This window comes from Pristiophorus japonicus, chromosome 9, assembly GCF_044704955.1.
Source record: "Pristiophorus japonicus isolate sPriJap1 chromosome 9, sPriJap1.hap1, whole genome shotgun sequence".
Lineage (NCBI taxonomy): Eukaryota > Metazoa > Chordata > Chondrichthyes > Pristiophoridae > Pristiophorus > Pristiophorus japonicus.
The window spans coordinates 163,874,208-163,891,639 of NC_091985.1; the positions used below are offsets into that span (position 1 = coordinate 163,874,208).

General features: G+C 44.4%; 1 protein-coding gene across 1 annotated transcript in view; it reads left to right on the forward strand.

Moving 5' to 3' along the window:
• Nucleotides 1-16,962, forward strand: part of LOC139273958 (probable G-protein coupled receptor 139) — a 35,771-nt gene extending 18,809 nt beyond the window's left edge. Inside the window, exon 2 of the mRNA XM_070891031.1 lies at nucleotides 16,091-16,962. Within this exon, the coding sequence (XP_070747132.1) occupies nucleotides 16,091-16,962 (872 nt within the window). The remainder of the gene's footprint in view (nucleotides 1-16,090) is intronic.
• Nucleotides 16,963-17,432: the final 470 nt, after the last annotated feature.

Below are 17,432 nucleotides of genomic sequence, written 5' to 3' on the forward strand. Positions count from 1 at the left end.
ATTACATATCCAAGTACTTTTTAAATGTGGTGAGGGTTTCTGCCTCTACCATCCTTTCAGACTGTCAGTTCCAGACCCGTACAACCCTCTGGTTGAAGAAATTTCTCCTCAAATCCCCTCTAAACTTTCAACCAAATAATTTAAATCAATGCCCCCTTGTTCTGGACCCCACTGCTATTTGAAAAAGGTCCCTCCTATCCACTATATCTGGGCCCCTCGTAATTTCATACACATCAAAAAGGGTTCCACTCAGCCTCTTCTGTTCTAAAGAAAACAACCCCAGCTTATCCAATCTTTCCTCATAGCTAAAATTCTCCAGTCCAGGCAACATCCCCGTAAATCTCCTCTGCACCCTCTCTAATGCAATCAGATCTTTCCTGTAATGTGGTGACCAGAACTGCCGCAGTACTCTAGCTGTTGCCTAACTTGTGTTTTGTACAGTTCAAACATAACCCCCCTGCTCTTGTATTCTATGCCTCGGCTAATAAAGACATGTATTCTATATGCCTTCTAACCATCTTTTTGACCTAGTTTTCTGGCAGGCCTGCCAATGCACCAAGCATTTTGTTGTGCATACCCATCAGCTTTTTCTGTGTGTCGCTTCATCGAAGTCTGAGTCCTGTGCAGCTGAACTTGTGTATGACGTCACCCTCCAGGGAGCGGTCACCTGTGCTACCCTTTCCCCCGGCCCTGGCTACAGGCCACTCCTGCCAGTTGACTCATCACGTGCTGATCCCGCCTCGAAGTGACCCTCTAAAGTTCGCGCAGTGCCAGTATCTCAGCTGGTGGTTGTGAGTGACAGATCGAGTGACAGTGTTTCTTCTTCATCATCACTCTCCTCTTCCTCTTCCTCTTGCACCACTGGCTGGCCCGGTTGGAATTATTGGGTCTCTGAAATGAGAAAGGCACAGGGGTTGGGTTGTGGTGATGGGGGCAGTGGGGAAAGCAGGAGGTGCTGCTTACACCATCCACAGCTTGTAAGTCTGAAGAGATTGTGGGATGAGGGGCAAGTGGGATGTAAGAAGGAGGATTCGGTATCAGCATACCATTAGCTTCAATGTTTTCAGCCCCACCGCTGCCCACGGCCTCAGTCACAGCCACTCCATTTATGGTGAGCAGGGTCAGGTGCCCCTGTAACCCTCCCGTTAGCTGCTGCTACCAATGATTGTAGCCACCTTGTCCTGTGAGAGAGAGGGAGGTGTGTCAGTGAGGGTGGTGCAATGTGTTTGACTGATGTGGCTGTCATGGTTGAATAGCTGGCAGTGAGTGCAGGCTGTGAGATGTGGGTGTGAGGTAAATGCAGCAGTGGTAAATGTGTCAGGGTGAGATGGAGCATATGGATGTGAGGTATGAGACGTGATCGATAGCGATTGTTGGTAGGTGAGTAATGGGGATGTGGTGAATTGAGAACTGTTTGAGGCTAGAGGTGCAGTTTGTGGGAAATGGCATTTGAAGATGAATTCCCTGACCTTGATCACTCGTGTGTGGTTATTTAACTTCTTCCTGCACTGCAACCAGATCCTCTGGTCTGCACTGCTTACATTGACAGTGATGGCTATCTGCTCAGCATGTGTCTGGAGAGCCTGTTGGCCCCTGTGGATAGAGGACACCTCACCTCCTGTCCACCTCCTGCACCAGGGCCTCGAGTGCTGTATTGGAAAATCTGAGTGCCCTCTCTCTCTCTCTCCCATGTTGCAGCACCTTCACCCTTCCTGCAGGTCACACATTCCATTATAACTGACTTCTATCAGCTGCTGCAGCCAGAAAACACCTCCCCTTTAAGAGGTGCAGGTTGGAACAGCTGAAGACCAGCTTTAATTGGTATTAGCCTCTCATGAACTCGGGCCCCTGCTGAGTGTGCAGCCAATCAGCAGTGTGTTTAGCGCTGGGCTGCATGCCACTACCATAACCAGCAGGCAGCATGAAGTTAGCGTGCTGCCTGCATTACATTCAGCACATGTGGGGGGTGAATCGCACATCCCAATCCCTGGTCTGTTTTCAGGCCTTATCCAGTTTTTAGCCCTAAGTCATTGCCTGACGAGCAGCACTGAGAATGGGTGCGAGAGAGAGAGAGGCCATGATTTAACCAGGGACATGATATGATTATGTGCATCAATCAGTTGGCAAAATTTTCCATGTGTCCATGCTTTCTTTGCACGTCTGATTTCTCCTTAGTTCCACCCCGTGTGTGTGGTTTCACTCTCCCCACCCTCACCGCCCCCTTCTCTGCTCTTCGATTCTCTTTGTTTTTTTCACTTGTGTGAAACTTGATCAGTTCATGGGGCTTCTGTAAAATTATTCGGCCGCCCAAATTGTGGCCTCTGCAGCTTCTGGCATTTGTGGTCTGCACGGAGTGATCCTAAAGGGAGTGCTTCGAAACAGAGGGCTAAGGTTGGGAATTTGGAGAGAGTGGGAATTCGGAGGAGGGAAGGAGAGAGTGAAAGTAGAGGCTGGAGATAAAGGTAGGCCCGAGAACACGGAGCCCAGAGGGAGGGAGCGAATCAGGGAGTGAGGTACGTGATGTCAGCACAAGGGAAGGAGCAGAACAGAAAAATAAATTAGTGAGGAGCTGGTGATCTTGAATTTATTTCTGTTAAGTTAGTTGAGAGTCTATTAAATCAAGGCATGGCAGGGCACCTCAGTCCCGCAGAATGCGCATCCTGTACCATGTGGGAACTCCGGGACACTTCCCATGCCCTGGATAATCAGATGTGCAGGAAGTGTCGTCAGCTGGAGGAGCTCGAGCTCTGGGTTTCGGAGCTCGAGAAGCAGCTGGCGTCACTGGTTGACCCGTGAGGCTGAGAGCTACATGGGCAGTATGTTTCAGGAGGTGGTCATACCGCAGAGTAAGTGTGTGCAGGCAGAGAGGGAATGGGTGACCACCAGACAGACAAGGAGGACCAGGCAGGTAGTCCCGGTGTCCCCTGACTGCATCTCACTCTCCAACCTGTATTCTGTACTGAATACTTGTGAGGGCGATGGTTCCACAGGGGTGCACAGCCAGAGCCAAGTACAAGGCACCAGGGGTGTCTCAGCTGTATAAGTGTGGAGGAGGAATATCGCAAAAGCAGTATCGATAGGGGATTCGATAGTTAGGGGAACAGGCAGGCATTTCTGCGACATCAGACGTGATTCCAGTTTGGTATGTACCAGGGTCCATGATGTCACTGGGTGGCTGCAGGACATTTTGAGGGGGGAGGGTGAACAGCCAGAGGTGGTGGTCCATATCGGCACCCATGACATAGGTAGAAAGAGGGATGCGGGCCTGCAGGCAGATTTTAGGCAGCTAGGATTACTTCTGGTGCCACGAGTGAGTGAGTATAGAAATAGGAGGATAGAGCAGGTGAATGTGTGGCTGGAGAGATGTTGCAGGAGGGAGGGCTTTATGTTCCTGGGACATTGGGACCTGTTCTGGGAGAGGCAGGACCAGGATAAACATGACAATTACAGGGCAGTCAGTTTCATGTCGGTGATGGGGAAGCTTTTAGAAACAATAATCTTGGGGGCTAAAATTAGCCACTTAGACAAGTATGGACAATAACGGAGAGCCAGCACGGATTTGTGAAGGGCAAATTGTGTTTGGCTAACTTGATTGAATTTTGATGAGTTAACAGAGAGGGTGGATGAGCGCAGTGCAGTCGATGTTGTGTACATGAACTTTCAAAAGGCGTTTGATAAAGTACCACATATTGGGCATGTTAGTAAAATTGAAGCCCATGGTATAAAAGGGGCATTAGCAGCATGGATACAGAATTGTCGAAGAGACAGAAAGCAGAGAGTTGTGGGGACTGGCTGTTTTTCAACAACAACAACTTACAGTTATATCACATCGATAGTGTAATAAAATGTCCCAAGGTGCATTATAGGAATATTATCAAAAAGGAATTTGACATTGAGCCATATAAGGAAATGTTAGAGCAGATAACTAAATGCTTCATCAAAGAGGTAGGTTTTAAGGAGCGTCTTAAAGGAAGGATGAGAAGGAGAGAGGCGGGAAGTTTTATGGAGGGAATTACAGGGCTTAGGACCTTGGAAGCTGAAGACATGGCCACCAATGGTCATGGGATCGGGGATGTTCAAGAGGTCAGAATTTGTGCAGCACAGATATCTTGAGGCGTTGTAGGGCTGGAGGAGATTACAGAGATAGGGAGGGGTGAGGCCATGGAGGCATTTGAAAACAAGTTTGAGAATCTGAAAATTGAAGCGTTGCTTAAGTGGAAGCCAAAATAGGTCAGCGAGCACCGGGGAGCTGGGTGAGAGGGCCTTGGTGCGAGTTGGGACACAGGCCAAGGAGTTTTGGATGACCTCAAGTTAATGCAGGGTAGAGGTAGGGAGGCTGACCAGGAGTGTGTTGGAATAGTTAGTAGTCTAGAGGTAACAAAGACATGGATGAGGTTTTCTGCAGCAGATAAGCTGAGGTAAGGGCGGAGATGGGTGATGTTACGGAGGTGGAAATGGGCGGTCTTAGTGATGGAATGGATATGAGGAAGGAAGCTCAACTCATGATCAGATATGACACCAAGGTTGTGAACAGACGTGATTAGCCTTAGACAGTTACCAAGTAGAGGAATGGAATCGATGGCAAGGGAGCAGAGTTCGTGGCATGAACAGAAGACAATGGCTTTGACTTCCCGATATTTAATTGCAGGAAATTTGTGCTCAGCCAGTGCTGGATGTTGGAGCAGCAGTCTGACAATGTAGAGACAGTGGAGGGTTCGAGAGAGGTGGAGGAGAGGTAGAGCTGAGTATCATCAGCGTGTCACCAGATGATGTCACTGAGGGACAGCTTGTAAATGAGAAATAGGAGAGGGCCAAGAATAGATCCTTGGGGAACACCAGAGGTGACGGTGTGGGAGTGGGAAGAGAAGCCATTGCAGTGATTCTATGGCTAATGCTGGAAAGATAGGAATGAAACCAAGTGAGTGCCGTCTCATCCAGCAGGACCACGGTTGAGAGATGTTGGAGCAGAATGTTGTGGTCAGCTGTGTCAAAGGCTGCAGACATGGACAAGGAGGGATAGTTTACAATTGTCGCAGTCAATTTGGATGTCACTTGTGACCTTGTACGAGCCGTTTCAGTCGATGGTTAGAGCAGCTGTTAGCCAAATACTTTGAAGTCTGTGTCCCTTGGAATAAAGGGAGCAGAGATGAGGGCTATACATGGGGATTGATTAGGGTGAGAGAGTGTAATGGTTTTAGTGGGGACAAGGGCATCATAGGTGGTGGAGAGGGTGTGATTTAGCAAATCAGTTGCTGCAGAATTGCAGACCAATGGCTAGATAGTTGCAAAATGTAAAGTGCAGTGATGAGGGACTTGAAGGAACATTTTTTGCAGGGCGGACACAGAAAGAAACAGAAAGAAATTATGTTTGTAGCGGTAAGGGGAATATGGACAGAGAGCGATATAAGGAAATGATCACAGATTGCTGCTTCCTCCCCTCTTGCATCTTTCTTTGTTTCCTTACGGGGCATCATCTCCCCTTTTCCCTTTGAATTCAGCCTCCACAGTCTTTATCTCTGTCGCCATGTTCTTCCCTGCTGCTTTCATATTCCCACGCAGCCCGTGCGAGATCGTTGCAGTCTATTTCTCCCACTTACCCTCCCTGTTCCCCAACCCGTCGCCCTGATACAGTGAACATAAGACCCAGTTGTTGCTCCAACTGATCCTTAAATTCATCAATCTGTTTTTGACACACATCATGTTTGTCTCTCTTTCCAGCAATTTTCTGGCCCACCTCTTGTTGCTTAAGAACACCCCTTCGGGTGGCACTCAGTTCATCGGTGACCCTTTGGTATTGATCTACCTGCCCTTCCTTTCCCCCCAGCTCTGCCTCACATTGCATCAATTCTCTGACCTTTTCACCAATCTCCATCCCTCAATAAGTTAGTGATCCGGACAGACACTCGCAATGCTGGTTTTGTCCTCTAACTGCTTCTCAACCTCGCTCAACCTGCTCTGATTCATGTCCGCCACTCCCTTTTGTCCTCATTCTTATTTCCAGTGGGTTAATTTCTACATTTGCCACAGAATAATCATGGCTTTCCAATCATCTTGTTAAATTTTATTTTCCTTCCGTGACGTTTAGCGTAATTCCGACCCCTGTCCCAGACTGTCTACCTCAGATACTAATGATCTGCATCTCCTCACTTCCTGTCCATATATTTCTGAATATTCCTGACTAACTATTCCACCATGGTGCCTTCCTCCTGAACACAACTTGTGACCGAGAGACCGTCCACGAGTTTATTTCACTTAGTCGCAAACGTCTCCTTTTTTATAACCCGAAGGGTGGTCCACTAACTGATTTCACTTAGTCGCCAATCGCACCCCTTCAAATATCCCGAGGAATGGTCCACAAACTGATTTCATTGAGTCACAAAACCGTCGTCTCTCCCATCGGAACCGTGTCCAGCAATCCAACTCACTATTTTCAACCCTTGAGCCCACCCAGGGACACCAATATATAAGGAAATCTCTTAAACCAATTAAATAATTCCTTGTGATTCAGGCTCCAGCGTATTGTCCAAATGCAAGTTTATAACTCAGACACCAATAGTACAATAACTATTACGGTTATACAATAGATGCGTACAAGCTGGTTTCCTGCAGACCCAAGGTGATCCAGCTTGGCCTCCGTAGGTGCTGGACTTCAGACCCTCCCATGAGCTCTAACCACAAGAAGGCTGCTACCCGTTCTTTTGTTTCCCTCTTTTGTCTTCTGTCACATGTTCCAGAACATTCCAGGCATTCTTAAAGTATCCTCCCCTTTAATGTGAGTCACATTACATGATGCCCAGAATGTATATTGAAGTGAGGTTCCTTCTCACCAAACCTCCAGACCTTGACATAATGGCCATCTCGATGGTTTAACTGCTGATCACTTTAACCTCAATCCTGCCTTGACATTACAAAGAAAGTGGAGACTTGGACAATCCCAGACCGTCAATGTAACATGCTTGGGTGCTTCCATTGTTCTGGCCAATCCCGATACAAGCACGTCCAATGGGATGTAGCCAACCTGTCTGCTTTTTGCTACTCCCATTGTCCCGACTGATCTCCAATATTAGCATATCCTAATCGGATAATTGCCCAGAGATAATATGATGAACTTTGATGGAACACCTGACACAAAGCAAGTTCCAACAGGGATACATGGCAGAATGTTGAATTTTGCAGATGACACAAAACTTGTAAATGTAATAAACAGTGAGAAAGATAGTACTAGACGTCAAGAGGACACGGAGAGGGTGGTGGAATGGGTGGACATGTGGCAGATGAAATTCAAAGCAGCAAAGTGTGAGGTGATACATTTTGGTGTGAAGAATGAGGAGAGACAGAACTATCTAACTGGTACAATTTTAAAGGTGTACAAGAAGAGAGAGACCTGGAGGTGTTTGTACACATCTTTGCAGGTGACAGGGCAGGTTAACAACGCAGTTAGTGAAGCATATGGGATCCTGGGCTTTATAAACAGAGGCACAGAGTACAAAAGTCAGGAGGTTATGTTATACCTGTATACAACACTAGTTCGACCCCAGCTGGAGTATTGTGTCCAATTCTGGGCACCACACTTTAGGAAGGACATGAAGACTTTGGAGCGGGTATAGAAGTGTTTTACTAGAATGGCTCCTGGAATGAGGGATTATGTTATGTGCTGGACTAGAGAATCTGGGGATGTTCTCCATGGAACAGAGAAGGCTAGGAGGAGATTTGATAGAGTTGTTTAAATTTATGAAGGGTTTCGAACGAGTAAATAACGAGAAACTGTTTCCAACGGCTGAAGGGTCGATAACCAGAGGGCACAGATTTAAGGTGATTGACAAAAGAACCAGAGGCAATGTGAGGAAAAACATTTTTACACAGCAGTGGTTAGGATTTGGAATGAACTGCCTGATAGAGTAGAGGAGTAGCCTTCTGAAGGGAATTGAATAAATGCTTGAAGGAGAACGAATTGCAGGAATATGGTGAAAGAGCTGGGGAAGTAGGACTACCTCGTGTGATATATTCACAGAGCACAGCACACACAGCTTCATAACATGGCAGGCAGCTCTCTCGGAAGTCCCCAGAATTGCCTGGTTCTGTTTCATGATTAACTCTGCAATTGCAATACACAATACATCCACATCCACAGTGTGGAGCTACAAACATTACAAGCGTACAGACATTACACTTCTCCCTCCTTAATGAAGAAGTTATTATAACAAACATCATACATAACTTTCATGTTTATACATAACACAGGATATAAACTTATTTTTTTCCATATTTACAAATTTAACTTCACCACTTGGTTTCTGTTTCGAAGAGGATACCTTCACTCTCGAACAGAACCTTCCAAACCTGGTGTCGAATCTAAACTCATTCAAGGCAAATCCTGAGGAACGTTTTCCTCCATGGAATTTCCTAGAGTTTCATTTGAACTCACTCTAACTTCAGGCTCTTTGTTTTCCTGACTCGGACTCAGACTTTCATTCTGATTCTCTCCTGGATTTGTTTCCAGTACATTGGATTTAGGATTTGCTACTGATGTATTAAAACTATCTGATGAGCCAGAAATAATTGAATCATTCCCACCTTCAACTACTTCCATGTCTGTAGGTAAATTATGATCAATATGAACAAACCTAACCTGTCCATTATCAAACATCTTTACCAAATATGTGCGAGCACCACATATCTTCACCACTCTTCCTAGTAACCACTTTAACCATTTATGGTGATGGTTCTTCACTCTCACCTTCTGGTTTAATTTCACACCTCTCTCTTTTACTCTACCTCTATAATGATTCTCTTTCTGTCTTAATTGTGTGTCTTCTACGGACTGTGCCAAATTTGACTTTAACAACGAGAATCTGGTTCGTGGCTGTTGTTTGAGAAACAACTCTGCTGGTGTTCTACCAGTAGTTGTATGAGGAGTATTTCGATATGCAATCAAAAAATTAGCCAATTTGTGATCCAATGACAATTGTTCTTTCCTTGGATTTGGATCTAACATTTGTTTTATGAGGGCACGTTTTACAATTTGTACAATACGCTCTGCTGCACCATTCGAAGCAGGATGGTATGGTGGAACCTTGGTATGTTTCACACCATTTTTGCTCATGAATTGTGCAAATTCTTCTGAACGAAATTGTGGTCCATTATCCAAAACAATTTCTTCAGGGAGGCCAAATGAAGAAAATAATTTTCATAAAATGTTTTACTTGTTATTTTCCACATTTGAAACACCTCAACCCAGTTCGAATGGCTATCAATCACAATGAACAATTGTTGTCCTTCTAACTCAGTAAAATCAATATGTAGACTTGGCCACACCCTGGGAGGCCATTTCCATGGCTGTAATGGTACTGGTGGTGGTTGTTTGCTTACCGATTGACATGTCGTACACTGACTCACGATGTACTCTATATCTTTATCAAGACCTGGCCACCATAATTAACTGCATGCAAAACTCTTGGTCAAGCACATTCCCAGGTGCTGGTCATGGAGGTCTCCTAATAATTTGGACCTGAATTTATTTGGTATAATCAATCTTGCACCCCACATAATACAATCTTTATCGACTGATAATTCATTCCTACGAATGAAGAATGGATGTGTATCTTTGTCTGTTACCTGGTTTGGCCATCCATTTGCAATATACTCATAAACCTTTGACATCACTGGGTCATGTTTGGTTGCTCTACCAATCTCTTCAAGTGTGACTGGCAGTTCATCAATGTATGAAAAATAAAACACTTCTTCTCTATCGGGTGTAACTTGTGATGGGGAAGGCAATCTAGACATTGCATCAGCATTACTGTGATCAGCTGATTGTCTGTATTCAATATCATATGTATATGCTGCCAAAATCAAAGCCCATCTCTGCATTCGGGCTGCAGGTAATATTGGAACTGGGCACTTTGGATGGAGGATTGCTGTTAGGGGCTTATGGTCCGTAACGATGGTAAACTTACAACCATATAAGTATTTGTGAAACTTCTTGACCCCAAAAATTAATGGGGAAGCTTCCCTTTCAATTTGCGCATAATTACTCTCACTGGCACTGAGAGTGCGTGAAGCAAAAGCAATTGGTTTCTCCTCCCCACTACGTGATACATGAGAGATCACTGCCCCAACTCCATATGGAGAGGCATCACATGCTAGCTTAATCTCCTTAGATATGTCATAGTGAACTAACGTGGTGCTCTCTACCAATTTGTTTTTACACTCCTTGAATACTGTATCGCATTCTTTTGACCACTTCCAATGGACTTGTTTTTTCAAAAGTTCATTCAGTGGATGTAATACTGTCGCCAAATTAGGGAGGAACTTCCCATAATAATTCAAAAGACCCAAGAATGAATGAAGTTCAGTGACATTCCTGGGAGTGGGTGCATTTCTAATTGCAACCAATTTTTCCATGGTTGGATGCAATCATCTTTATCTACTCTGTACCCTAAGTACTCCACTGAGTTTTTAAATAACTCACACTTATGAGCAGGCACTTGTACTCTGTGTTTCTCTAGCCGTTCGAGGACTTCATTCAATATGTTCGTATGAATTTGCCTATTTGGTGTTGAAATTAGTATGTCATCCAAATAACGTACTACCCCTTCAATACTTTGCAAAATTTGGTTCATCGCCCCTTGGAAGGCACGCCAAACGGTAGCCTATTAAATTGATATCGGCCTAGATGAGTATTTATAGTCAAACATGACTTGGACTCCTCATCTAATTCAAGCTGTAAGTAGGCATTCGTAAGATCCAGTTTTGAGAAGATCTGACCACCTGTCAGTGTTGTGAACAAATCTTCTATATTCTGCAATGCATTGGAACATTACCCTCTAGAACCTGGTTTACGGTTACTTTATAATCACCACACAATCTTACCTTACCATCGGACTTAGGTACAACAACAATGGGTGTAGCCCAATTACATCAATCTATCTTACAAATAATGTTCTCATCTCTAGTCTTTTGAGTTTTTGCTCAATTTTCTCCTTGAGTGCATATGGTATGGAACATGACTTGTAATAAACCAATCTAGCATCCTTCTGTACCCTGACACTCACCTTGAAGCCTTGGATCGGACTGCCCATTTCGCAGAACACATTCGGATACTTCTTGATAACCTCATCCGTTGATGAAAATCTTGCTTCCACAGAGAAAATCTTACTCCAATCCAGCTTCAGTGAGCTCAACCAATTTCTTCCTCATAAGGCTGGCTTGTCTCCTTTCACTACTGTTAGAGGCAAGTTCTGAAATTGATCTTTATATTTCACCGGTACGGTGATACGATCTACCACAGGAATTTTCTCTCCCTTGTAGCCTCGCAGCTCTATCTTGGATTTCTCCACTTGGAAATCACGCAATTTATCGCGGTATAGTGACTCCGGTACTACACACACGGATGCACCCGTGTCAATTTCCGTTGGTATCTTGAATCCCACAACATCTATGTGGATTTTGATGCTTTCCAAATCGTTGTCCGTTAACCTTGTGCTCCTGATGACGTGTAACTCTAACATCTCCTCGTCCTGTTGTTGTTCTTCCATGCTATGTCGTCTCTTGGAATTTCTACTCATAGCTTTGAACGCTGGACTCACAGCTTTAAAAGCTGGTTTACCCTTCAGTCGGCATGCCTTTGCAAGATGCCCAGTCTTTCTGCAGAAGAAACACTCTGCCTTCACGTATGGACAACTTTGAGCAATGTGTTGTCCCAAGCACCTATAGCACGACTTCAACACTCTGGTAGAATTTCCAGTTTCTGAGACTTTGGGCCCCCACCGTCTTTTACTTTGAACCTGCAGGTGATTTACTGCGGTTGACTGACGACCGTAATTATTATTTAATTCTCGGGAATATTGTTCAGCCATGCTCATTGACCTCGCTGTCTGACAAGCAATCTCAAAAATCAAGTCATCCGTTGTCAATAACTACCTTCTGATCGCATCATTTTTCACCTCACAAACAAAACGATCCCATAATGCTCGGTTTTGAAAGTTTCCAAAATTACAGGGCAACGATAGCTTTTTAATGCTATGATATAATCACTGATACTATCATCAGCCTTTTGATTCCGAATCCCGAAACAATAGCTTTCAGCAATTTCTAACAGCTTGGGGCTATAGTGCTGCTCCAGCTTCGTTAAAATCTCTTTAAGCATTGTGTCCTTTGGTTCATCAGGCACAAGCAGATTTACAAGGGTTTCGTACAATGTCGGACCCACCACCGATAAGAAAATCACTTTCTTACATTCCAACACAGCCCAGTTCTGGACTGCATTGTCTGGAACTTCGATTATGTTATTTGCAGTGAAATACATTTCTAGCCGATCCACATATGCTTTAAAACGTTCCCAGTCGTGTCTATATTCCCCCAAATATCCGATTATACCTACCATTTTAATCTCTAGCTGTTCACACCGTGTGCTGTATTTTACCTCGGATTCTTTAGCTTTGTCCAAAGGCAGAAACTTCCAAAGTCTCTCTGTCGACTGGCTGAATCCTTCACCAACAAAATTTAAGCTTTAAATCATCCAAAAAATCCCATCTTGCCGCCAAGTGTGATACATTTACAGAGCACAAGCACACATAGCTTCAAACATGGCAGGCAGCTCTCTCGGAAGCCTCCGGAAATCTGCCTAGTGCTGTTTAATGATTAACTCTGCAATTGCAGTATACAATACATCCACATCCACAGTGTGGAGCTACAAACATTACAAGCTTACAGACATTGCGCCTGGATTGTCCTTTGAAAGGGCCAGTGTGGACTCAATGGTCCGAACCATCACTTCCTGTGCTGTACCATTCTATAATTCTATGATTCTATGATTCTCGATCTCATCAATTTAATTAAATCTATCTACTACAACATCAACTTGCATTTATATAGTGCCTTAATGTAGAAAAATGTCACGTGGTGCTTTACAGACAATAATTAACACTGAGCCAAAGAAGGAGACATTTAGAGGGGTGGTAAAATGTAGGGTTTTACGGAGGGTTGTGAAGGTGTGGTTTGGTGATAAGGGTCACACCATCACAGAGCAGTTTGGGCGAGGCCGCTGGTGGAGAGGCTTCAATAGTGTTGGCCATTCGAGACTGAACCTGAACATGTCTGACTAATGCACTTTAATGACCAATGCCGGCCAGGGGTCCACCTCGGGACTAAACAGGAAAGTCTCAAGTGCGGACGCTCTGGTTGTTGACCCGATGGTGGAGAGTGGAACAGGCTGGTTAAGGCCACTAGCCGGCCAGTCTCTGCCATCGCAATCCACACCGTTAGGTGGAACTCCGGTACAAATATGTATCGAGACTTCCCAGAATTAAGAGTAAGAATTCTCCCCTGGCACCAGCTGGCTCGGAGGTGTCCGTGCCGACAGGTGACAGGATCTCTCCCAATTCCTATGGGACATCTAGGTTCCAAGGGCTATCACTCCCAGGGAGGGGATATGTGTGCCTCAGCCGTGGATGATCCACACTGAGGTAGTCCAGAACTTCAGGACTTTGGGGGTTACCAGATCGATGGACTTGCTCGTATCACTGGACAATCACCAATCTGCTCGAGGACCTCAGGCAGTCAGGGTGGAGGCTGGACAGTCTTTCGTTCTTTAGTTTCTAGATTTTGTTGCTCAGGGTTGTCTGATCACCAGGATGCTACAGAAAATTGCAGCAGCTGGTGGTTCTGGTTAACCCTTTACTTTCCGCACAAACCGTGGTTCTCATACACCCTTGTGTTGAATATTGCCGGTCTGACTTCAGAAGCTCACAGGAGTCATTTCAAGATTAAAGACAAGCCTGCTGTTTTTAGGGACTCTTTATTTTTCATTCCAACATCCCTCACACACTGCTGGACACTGTCCAACTGGTATTCAGGGTGAGAAGGGTGGATCCTGCAAGGGAACAGACTCTCCAGCTCCCAGGACAAATTGATCAAAGTGAGTGTTATTTACGGGCACCGGCCCCAGATCCAAACAGTAAACTGATTGCTGCGCGATTCCTCAGCTCTCCACTCTCTGAGAGTGCTTGGGGCTGTAATACTAGTCATACAGGTCCCAGAGTCCCACCGCAATAAGTGGAAGGATCTCGGAACCCATCATTGGCCTTTCCCTTTAAACCAGTGAAGTAGCCTGTGATGTCGACAGCACTGCACTGAACATTCTTCAGCGCTCTGCCACTACCGGCCCTCTCACACACTTTAGTGCTCCAAGGCTAGTGGCAACACTTGATTTAGTGCTCCACTTCCCTCTTGGAGCGCTAAGGCTGAGGCTCCCGGGATGAAGTGTGGATTATCGTCTGGCGATACATTCTCACATTTCAAACGTTATTGCCCCAAATGAGGAACAATGGAATTTCTAGCCAAAAAAATCAAACATTATGCACATACACGTTAAATGGGGTGATACACATATTGGTCCAGATTAAGATGTTTAAAATTAGCTTTAAATAAATGAAATGTTGATTGTGGTTGGTGCAATTATGAACTTATGAACAAAATTGCAATTCAGTCCATTTATAATCATGAATATCCTGAAAATTATATAATAAGTTTGGGATTCCATTGCATATCATTAAGGGATTCGTTCATAAATGATTGCAAAGAAATTCTCCTGTGCCATTGGAGGAACGGGCCCATGTGATCCCAGGGACACTTGCGAACCACCTGCGTCCCTGGGATCCGTGAGCCTTTACACTGCCGTCCGCCTGGGGGCCCGAGACCACAACTCTTCGCAGCCGGGGCACCTGGAGGTACTTTGAAATTGTTTCACGGGTCAGAGGCGGAGTCTGGAGCAATGCCACCGGCCTCAAATACTAGACCATTATATTATAATTGTTGAAGCTTTTTACACTAGGAAAGTTTGAGGAGATTTGACAGAGGCGCAGACAAGGGAAAAGTCCCATGAGCATAGAGAACATAACTTTTATTTGATCACCAAAGAAGCATTGCAGAGTCCAGGAGATTGTTTTGTGTTCAGGGTTGTTGGGGTGTGGAGCACCCAACAGGAAGGGGAATCCATTAAAGGGTTTTCAAAGGGGAAAAGTTATGGGGAAAGGAGTGGGGATGTGTGTAAGTGGATCGCTCTTTCAAAAGCCAGAGCAGGTATAAGTTGAATGGTCTTTTTTCTGTTACCAGTTCCTTGATCCTATGTTTCTGTTCCAGTGCTTGGGTGCTTGAGTATCAAGCGTATGTAACATGATTCTGTTCGGTTTCATGCATGGTGGCAATCTGTTTACTCCGATTCCTGTAACTAATAACAATGATTACGTAACCCTCGTGGTCTCAGTGGGTGTCACTCTCCTGTATTAGTAAAGGGCTTCACTGACTGAGTAAGCTCAGAGTGTCAATGGAAACTGATCGACACAAAAGGACAACATCGCTCATCGCAGAACATGAATCTATTCGATTTTTTAATTCTGCTCTTTGATATTATTCCCATTTACTATCCTTTCCTAGCAGTCGTTGGAATTCTATGTGAGTCATTATAACCATTGCTGGTTTGACTGATCTGAGAATGTAACGTGTTGGTGTAGGATTTGTTCCATGTTCGTATGTTTATGGTCATTATTTCAATTCTTGCTGGTCACTGACATTCCTCTATGCTTTGCCTTATTTTAACTGCAGCCTCTCCACTACTTCAGATATGCAGTCTTACTGGGGTCAGTGTGCTTCAGTCAATGTATTCAACTTATCAGTACTGCACACATTGGATCCTAACTAACCATGTAATTGTTGTGTTCTAGGGTCTGTTTGATTTATTTCCAGTGTACTGTGAGGATACATTGTATTTTTAATGTATATACACTATATCAGTGAATGTAGTTTTCTACAATGATTGGAGCGAAGTGCTAAGATATCCTTTCAATGCCTCTGAAATGTTTGCTAACATAACCTAATTTATTATATAAAAGAAATAAATTGCATTTATATAGCGGCCTTCAGAACTCCCTGGAGCTTTACAGCCACTGAAGTGCCTTTGAAGGGTAGTCACTGCTGTAACTAGCACCCTCAGTAAAAGTGCAACGTTTAACATTTATTCTATTTTGCTCTTCACATCTCTGCTGCTTCTCACTGTAAAATGTTGTGTTACTTTCTTTTTAACAATTTACAGCAAACCTAGTCGCAATCGTGATACTATCGCGAGGGAAGTGTGGTCTCACCAAAGGTGTCACTCTGTACCTGGTGGCGATGGCTGTGGCGGATCTACTGGTCATCATTTTTTACTTTATACTGGGCCACTTGAATACCTTTTATCTACACATTGTATTCTTGATCTACTCACCCGGCTGTAAAATCACAGAAGTCATTGGTTACGTGGCCATAGACAGCTCTGTCTGGCTCAATATTGCCTTCACCTTTGACCGTATGGTGGCCATTTGCTGCCAGAAGCTGAAGACAAAATATTGCACCGAGAAAAGTGCAGCCATTGTTATCACAACGGTGAGCCTGCTGAGTTTGTTAATCAACATCCCCTGGTATTTTAAGTATGTACCTAACGGGTGCAATTTAACATATGAATACCTCTCTTCACCCGTGTGGAAAGCCTACGACTGGGGGGACCGCGTTTTAACACCACTGCTCCCCTTCGTGCTCATCCTGCTGCTCAATACTGTCACGGTCAGGCACATCCTGCTGGCCAGTGCAGTCCGCAGGAAACTGAGGGCTCAGAGAAACGGGGAGGAGCAGCACGATCCAGAAATGAAGAATCGAAGAAGATCCATCATTTTGCTCTTTACCATATCGGGCAGTTTTATCCTGTTATGGACGACAAATGTTGTAGTTCTAGCGATTCGGCAAATTACTGGAATGTATGATTTTTGGTCAACTCCCTTTTTTGTGGCAGACCTCATGGGAACAATGCTTCAGTTACTGAGCTCCTGCACCAACACATTTATTTATGCTGTCACACAGAGCAAATTCAGGGAGGAAATGAGGAACACATTGAAATATCCCTTTACGGCCATCCTGAATTTCATTAAATGATGGGAGGAAAGCTGGCAAATTTACATCAAGACCAGGTGACATAATTAGTGTTCCTGTCCAGCTCAACTCCCCTTGAAGGAACATATCCAAATGCTTTGAAAATGAGAATCAGATTCTTCGAATCTACATATTATAGTCAGGAGGAAGTTTAAAACTGAATTTGCCAGGATGTAAAAAATATATACATTTTAGGAGAGAAGGGAGGATTTTAATTTGTCCTGAACACAATGCTTAAATTAGAGAACTGGTTATTATTAAGATAAGATAAATGCAAAGATTCCAGTGACAGAAATTCTATTTCTTACCAATTCCACAGAAGGAATACTGCGAGGTTTGAAGGAATGGAAGAAACAGGTTCAGGGAGGAACATAATGTGATAGATCCTGACTTTGTGTGATAGTGTAAAACAGCTGATGGTGCTGGTGCCCTTAACTCCCATTGTTTCTTCCCTTCTAACCAGTTTGCTTCCC